Source organism: Engraulis encrasicolus, chromosome 16, assembly GCF_034702125.1.
Source record: "Engraulis encrasicolus isolate BLACKSEA-1 chromosome 16, IST_EnEncr_1.0, whole genome shotgun sequence".
NCBI lineage: Eukaryota > Metazoa > Chordata > Actinopteri > Clupeiformes > Engraulidae > Engraulis > Engraulis encrasicolus.
The window spans coordinates 30,207,452-30,215,633 of record NC_085872.1 but is presented as its reverse complement, the minus strand read 5'-3'; the positions used below and the strand labels follow the sequence as shown (position 1 = coordinate 30,215,633).

Here is an 8,182-nt window from a genome sequence, read left to right as displayed (position 1 = left end):
ATGAAAGACCCCAGTGTGTGCCGCCCAGCAAGCAGGAAAAACATGAAGGAGGCTTTGGCCCGGGCTCAGCTGGCACCGGGCGAGTGGGCGCAGGCAGGACAGGGGCCAGCAGTGCCACCAGAGCAGGTGATAAGGGCAGGGAAGGCCAGAGGAACTCACGCTGGCATTCGTTGGCACTGTCCGCAGTGGCTGGTCTCCATGGCTTCTGGTGGTATCCCGGGCAACATCGGTCACATGACTCGCCACAGGTGTTGTGCCTACAGTTGCATTGCAACCTTTAAAAAAAATACAGAATAGTGAGAGATGTATGGAGCTGATACATGTTGAAAATACATAAGCACTCAGGGAAACAGAAACACACACATGAATACACACAACCACACAGACAAACACAGACAGAAGCATACATATAGAATTGTGATAGAATTTTAAATGGCCAGGCACAAGATTTGCACACATCATCAAGTTGTAGATAATTATTTATGGTACACGTGACGACAGGCCTGTCTGCACCTCTCAGGGTTTCATGCCAGCTGCAATAAAACAAAAGCCTGCTGGGCAGAAACCAAAACAGCACACAACACAGAAATGTGCTCTGCCTGAAACAGAACTGGACCGCATATCCATAAGGATAAACAATGTGTAGCACAGTTTGATACAATAATATAATACTAATGTAGATACAGTATATACCGGTATATAGATGTATAGATAGATATATAGATGTATCTGTCAACACTCATTTCTGGTCATGTTAATCTTGTCTACCTCAACTCACAGACTATATTTTTGCATATTTATCTACCCCAACTCACAGAATGTTTTTGCACAATCGCCTTTTTAGTTTTTAGTTTTCCCCTCCCTGACTATTACCTGTGCATATGTCCATGTGATCATTATGTGTATTTAAGTAAGCTACTTGACACCTGAATTTCCCCCACGGGATCAATAAAGTTTACTCTACTCTACTCTACTCTACTCTTCTCTACTCTACTCTACTCTACTCTACTCTACTCTACTCTACTCTACTCTACTCTACTCTACTAAGTGATTGAATGTTTATTGACACCATATCAGCTTCCCCTTTACAGGAGCACTGTTCTTCCTGTGGTTACTTAAGTGAGAATTGACACAAATATTTTCTGTTTCAGCCTAAGTAGGTAGTCCTAAAACAAACAAAAACATGTGTAATAAAAGGTACTGTGCGACGTGTGTGGATCAGGTACACACAGCACTACTTACCGGTCCTGGTTGCCATGGAAGCGGTCGCCACACTCCTGGGCATGACCGTGGCACACACAACGCCCACCAACGCTGATGTCCTTAATACTGTAGTAATACTGTACAGGGAAAACAGAGGCAGAAAAAAGTCAGCTAAAGGCACTATGGCTGGATCAGAACTGCTATGTGTCTATGTGTTTGTGTGTGTGTGTGTGTGTGTGTGTGTGTGTGTGTGTGTGTGTGTGTGTGTGTGTGTGTGTGTGTGTGTGTATGAGGGAAAGTGTGTGTGTGTGTGTGTGTGTGTGTGTGTGTGTGTGTGTGTGTGTGTGTGTGTGTGTGTGTGTGTGTGTGTGTGTGTGTGTGTGTGTGTGTGCTTGTGTGAGCATTTCCATTCATGCATATCAGTGTGTGTGTGTGTGTACAAACAATGTATCAAAACCTGGAAACAAAAACTATAAATCAGCAAAGTGTGAAAATCTAAGGCCTCTTTTAGCCTTGCCCAATGCCTGCCAGGCATGTCTTTGTGACAGGCAGATTACTGTGGCTGAGTCAAGGGATTAATGTAGCCCTGACGGGCAGCGTACCTGGAAAAAGTGCAGATGGGGGCAACGAGCTAAACACATGTGCTGCTGTGGAGCCAAACAAAGGAAAGCATCGCCTGGTGCACTGCTGTATTTACCATCCAGATCGTAACCCACCGCATTCCAGCCAGGCCAAACGGGAAAGAACCACGTCATCTATTGGCCCGTTTCAAACAGGAGCCGACACTATCCATTCTGAGAACTAACAGGCTAACAGACTGTCACATTCTCCTGGAAGATGCTGAATGCCAAAAGCTACGGAGGAAGTAGAGTTAGGCGTCTTGGACATATCATTGCCGTCCTGTCTACAAGCAGAACTGCTGGCTCAATCGGCTGGGCATTGCACTGCTACACTGGCGACCCGGGTTCGATTCCGGCCTTAGGTCAATAACGGAACCTTCCCTAACTCTCTCCCCACTCATTTCCTGTTGCCTCTCTAACTGTCCTGTCACAAATAAAGGTACAAAACCCAAAAATATATATATATTTTAAAGCAGAACTGCTCTGCTATGCTATGCTATGCTTGTGGGGCCAGTGATGACCTGCGCTGTTCTGTGAAATCTCAAGAGACTCTGCGTGGATGGCACATTGCACCGCATTATTGTTAAGGATGGCTGAGCTGTTTGCCTGAATCAATAGACAAGGCTGTGTGAGACACACGGAAGACAGATGAAGACACACTGAAGACTCTCCTGCTTGGAGAGTTGTCTTCTGGTGAAAAACAAAACCTGCTCTTCTGGACCTGCTTCCCTGCATCCCATTGCCCACTCAAGAGTGTCCCTGGCACGAGACACTGGCGTTGGCTGGCGCTTTGCCCTCATTGGAATGTAGAACGATGGAGGAGGAGGAGGAGGTGGAGGAGGGGATGAGAGCAGGGTGACAGGAGGGGTGGGGCCTCGGCCTGGGGGGCAATGGTGTCAGCAAACAGGGAAGCTAATCCAACAGAACTCTATTCATCATCGTTAGCGAAGGAAGCGAGCAGAGGACGGAGATGAGTCATCGGTCATCTGCGTTTGATAGTAGACGGGGAGGAACGGTAGCCTACCATGCACCCCCCCCACAACAAAACGCCACATGACTTTTTTTAATCTTCAAGATGTCCTGAATAAGAATCTGAGTGGTAACAGTCATATAACTCACTCCCACTATAATTTTTCACATCATATTGTATATGACTCCATGCATTCTAGTCCTATGTAGTGGTACACTGTCAAGGCCTCTAGAGCCATGATGCAGTTGGTTATAATAGCTTATGATATACCATATTGAAGCTTGGAGTCTGTAGTATACAGATACCATACTGTATTTGGTGTACCTTTTGCATAGCAACATTGCTAAGCAAAGCACTTCCTTTAGCAACCAGCATCAGTGATACGGTTCCTCTGCGATTGCATTGAGTTGTGATGTCTGGATCTAGATGACTTTTCCCAAGTGCCACATGACTTCTTTGAACCTCCAAGATGTCCCTAATAAGAATTTGAGTGGTAACAGTAATGTAACTCATTTCTACTGTAGGCCTACATCATATTGTACATGACCCCAGTATGCTCTTGGCTATACATTTTAGTCCTATGTAGTTGTAAACTGTAAAGGCCTTAACAGCCATTTTGCAGTTGGTTATCATAGCTTGCCATATACCATATGTAAGCTTGGAGTGTGTAGTTCATGAATATTATATCATATTTTTGGTGTACCTATGACATTTGGAAAGATATACTTGGTTCAGTTATATGATGTGTGAGAGCTCTGGGTTTTTTTTCAATTCTTTAAATGACTCGTCCATACATATACCGGTATATAAAGACCTTAAAATCATCCCATCACTCAACCAATTAACCAATCACCAACCACCACTCAATCAATCGACGAATCACCAGCCATGTTCTGGTGTTCCACTACCTGGTGAAAGATCAACCAAATGCTGCCATTCCTCCACCGTCAGAGACCCTTACAGTATATGATATGATGGAAATGCTTTATTCTACAATATGATGGTAAATGGCCCTGGAAAATACGTCAGAGTTATCAGTTAGTAATACAGCAATGGCATGTGTATAATTGTGTGTATTTATTGTGCAGCTTTTTTTCATTTAGAACATTCCAGACACATTTGCAGAGATCTCCTCATTGCTATTTGACAGCATAACTACGTCTGGATGTGGAGACCAGGCGCGGAGTGGCCGTCGGGAGATCGGGGACTTGTCCCGGTGGGCCGCGGCCGTGAAACGTAATAATGCGGCCGCACTGCATTCCCAACCGGCCCTAAAGACTAGAGATGGTACTTACAGGCACAGACTTCCCACTTTCCACTTCCCTGTTCAGAAACTAAGCTGACTAGCCAGTAATTATACCGTATACCAGACGGCAATACCTCACTGACGGTGTCAAACAGTAAATTGGCCACACCCCTTCTCTACTGATAATTTTCATACACCGTAGATCGCGGAAGTTTACAAGATCTTAGTAGGCCTAACACAGTTTCGTTTTCAGTATTTGAAGAACCTGTGATATGTATATTGGTTACCAAAGGATGGAGATATGAATAAATTGTGATTTATTTTGCGATTTCCACACGACTGTTACAGTTTACAGTCTTTCCAGTCCTGATTCACTTGCTCTGTGGTTATTGACTTGGGTTACGAACAGACTCCACCAAGTGGTAAGGAAGATAACTGCACCTAACAGAAGCAAGATAACTGCACCTAACAGAAGCAATGGGTTTTGTTTTGATTTGTTAGACCACCAGTATATCTCCTTATAGTCGAAATAATATTATTATCATACATATATTTATATGTGGTACATTTAGGATGTAGCCTATGTCTGAAGAAATGGAACAAAATAATTACCACACAAGATTCTGATGTGACCAGTGCTGGGTGTGTAGGCTAATAAGCTGTGGATTAAAAGTAGAGTGATTGCAAGAAACAAAGACATTTGCTGCGAGAAGACAGCGTTTTAAGGTAGGCCTACACCGTTTGGTTATACATTTTGTTGACTTATGGTTGTGGTTTGAAGTAGCTAAGTTTGGCTTATTTGCTGCATGGTGGGCACAATGTAGACAGACTTTTTGTAAGCTATAGGCTACTATACTATATTTTGTAAGCCTACTCTTCTAAAAATCCCCACACCCAAAACGTTGTGCCCATGCTCATCCTGTCTTCCTTAAACGATATTTCAATTTCAAACTGTCAAAATGACAGTGGAGTGCACATTTGCATGGAACAGTAGCGTGATGTAGCCTAACCTAGGCCTATGCTTTGGACTGTGATGATGGCTCCAGTGGTGTAGTCTACTTTTTGAAGTGGGTATACTGTATATTTGAGCATTTTTTGATGTGTGTATAGTCTACTGTATATATTTGTGCTATTGTAAATAATGGATCAATCAATTTTAAGTGGGTATACTGTAATCCCTGAAATTTTGAAATGGGTGCGTATACCTGCGTTTTACGTAGACTATACACTGGCTGTGCATTTCATCAAGGTGTGTAGGCTACAATTCTCCACTTCAGGTTGATATTTTGAAAACACTAATGTCCACATGTAGTACAACTGCATATTTTGTGGCTTTTGTCTTTTTGGTTAGGAAACCATGTTCGCTTTGTTTTTTTTTGTTTTTTAAAGAGGGCCGCCAAGGGGAAAATTCTCCCGGTGGGAAAAGGTGGGCCACTCCGCCCCTGGTGGAGACATCATTTTCAGCACAGACCAATACAGACCCGAATCCATCAAGTCAATGGAAAGGAAACGCCGTGGCTGTGGAGAGAAGTTAATTATAGGGGGTGGAGCAACAAAACGTCCCACTGAGTTTTTAACGAATAAGGAAAACAAGGTGCAGTTTATCAGGTTTATATTAAAGCAATGGAGTAGCGATAAGTACGCTTCAAAACTGCAAGGCCGGAAAGTCATTTTTATCTGTGAAGAATGTGCATTCCTTCTCACATCAGGGGATGGTTTGACAACAAGAAAGACTGAAATTCCATTACTCAGCGCATCACAGGAAGAGACCGACACCAGGGTTGTCCTTTACAGACAATATGCTGCAAATGAGCATTATACCAACGTACGGATCAAGAGTCCTGACTCTGACCTGTTCTTCATTTTGCTACAGTTTGCTGGAACCATTGGCAATCAACATCCTACTTGACACCCAAGATACAGAGAAAGTCCAGACTGATCAATGGCACACAAACTGCAGCAGAACTTGGCCAAGAAAAGTGCACAGCTGTACTTGGTCTCCATGGCTTCACTGGGAGTGATGTGACAAGTGCATTTCAAAGGTAAACTTCTTCCTGGAAAGAAGAATGCTCAAATCCCCCCAGTTTGTTACCAAGCTTGCCAATCTTGGTGAAACCTGGACAGTGACAGAAGACCTTATTGATGACATGGGATTGAATATCATAAACAAACTTTGCACCAAACAAGGAAAGTCTATTCCTGGATGTGGACATGCTCTTCGCTACCACCTTGCAGAAAAAGCCTCACGCAGCATGTCCGTAGGGTTAATTTTCAGGTTGCCCTGTGGAAAAAGAGCCAACATCAACAATCCTGTAATTCCATCCGTGGGTCCAAGGACATGGTGGTTAATGGCAGAAAGTGGTCTACAGCCCCTGTGGTATGAAGGTGAGAGTCAGCCACAGATGTTGAAGGACATCTGTGGTGAAGTCCACTGTGATGATATCAGTGAGAGTGAAGTTGAAAGTGATTGGTCAAGCACAGACAGTGCCGGTAGCAGTGAATGAACTGTCTGCCTTGGACTATACCTTTCCCCAAATGTTCAATAAACTTTGTTTATGATTCAACTTGTTTTCTTCTATTGTGGTGTTGTGCTCCAACTTGCACAAATGTGACAGAGACACATACAGTACTGCTCGCTATGCACGTATTGTCAATATTTCCAGTAGTTAGTAATTATGCTATTATTATACTTTTACAAATTGTTAATATATTTGCGTGTAAGGTCTTTATATATGTCTATGGTTGTATGGATGAGTCATTTAAAGAATTTAAGAAAAAAAAACAGAGCTCTCACATCATATAACTGAACCAAGTATATTTTTCCAAATGTCATAGGTATACCAAAAATATGATATAAAATTCATAAACTACACACTCCAAGCTTACATATGGTATATGGGAAGCTATGATAGCCAACTGCAAAATGGCTGTTAAGGCCTTGACCGTTTACAACTACATGGAACTAAAACGTATAGCCTAGAGCATACTGGGGCATGTACAATATGATGTACAGTAGGAATGAGTTACATTACTGTTACCACTCAAATTCTTATTAGGGACATCTTGGAGGTTCAAAGAAGTCATGTGGCACTTGGGAAAAGCCATCTAAATCCAGACATCACAACACAATGTAATCGCAGAGGAACCGTATCACTGATGCTGGTTGCTAAGGAAGATGCTTTGCCTAGCAACTGTTGCTATGCAAAAAGTACACCAAATACAGTATCATATCTGTATCCTACAGACTCCAAGCTTTAATATGGTATATCATAAGCTATTATAACCAACTGCATCATGGCTCTAGAGACCTTGGCAGTGCACCACTACAGAGGACTAGAATGCATGGGGTCATATACAATATGTGTGAAAAATTATAGTGGGAGTGAGTTATATGACTGTTACCACTCAGATTCTTATTCAGGACATCTTGAAGATTAAAAAAAGTCATGTGGCGTTTTGTTGTGGGGGGGGTGCATGGTAGGCTACCGTTCCTCCCCGTCTATAGTCTGTGCCTGCCATGTGCACTGGAGCCCATCTGATTCATTCAGTGTAATCGCTCGATGATATGCTGGATGTGTTATCACTCGCAGATGAGATGACCCAATAAAAACTTCAACTTTCTTTGTTACAAGGGTTTTCATTTTGACTCGCACAAATGATTTACTGCATGATGAACAGAAAATCAATTGATTCAGAATTCATAGAGTTCAGAAAGGTTAACTGTGCAGTACAACGGCTCCAGAGAGCTGCCTTTATTCATAATGACTAAACCGAACGCAACGTAGCATGCCAAAACGGAAACAAAGTGTTCCTCAAAGCCAACTTCCCAACTCATTATTTCATTAACTTAAAATCGTGATTTGGTACAGGCCCATGTGCCCATTGTTCAAAGCCATGCAGTAAGAATCTACTAATGGTCTCCTGGCTAGTGCCACTTCCCCTTTCCTTTTCCCTCCATCCGCCAGGCCAGATGCCTAAAACTATGCAACCGGCACACGAAACAATGCTAAGAGGAAAGACAGACCACAATAAAATGTCCATATCTCAGCATTGGAAGGATTTCAAAACAGTCAGGCTAAACTCGGTAACTCAGTGCCTGACTACTACCTCTTGGTACCAAGCATTAAGTCACATGTTCATGTA

At 42.9% G+C, this 8,182-nt stretch overlaps 1 protein-coding gene across 1 annotated transcript in view; it reads right to left on the bottom strand.

The window, feature by feature from the left end:
• The window catches only part of LOC134465595 (laminin subunit alpha-3-like), a 109,154-nt gene that overhangs the window by 75,892 nt on the left and 25,080 nt on the right, over positions 1–8,182 (bottom strand). Inside the window, exons 6-7 of the mRNA XM_063219347.1 lie at positions 1,243–1,340; positions 160–275 (exon numbers count right to left, since the gene is read on the bottom strand). Of these exons, the coding sequence (XP_063075417.1) occupies positions 160–275; positions 1,243–1,340 (214 nt within the window). The remainder of the gene's footprint in view (positions 1–159; positions 276–1,242; positions 1,341–8,182) is intronic.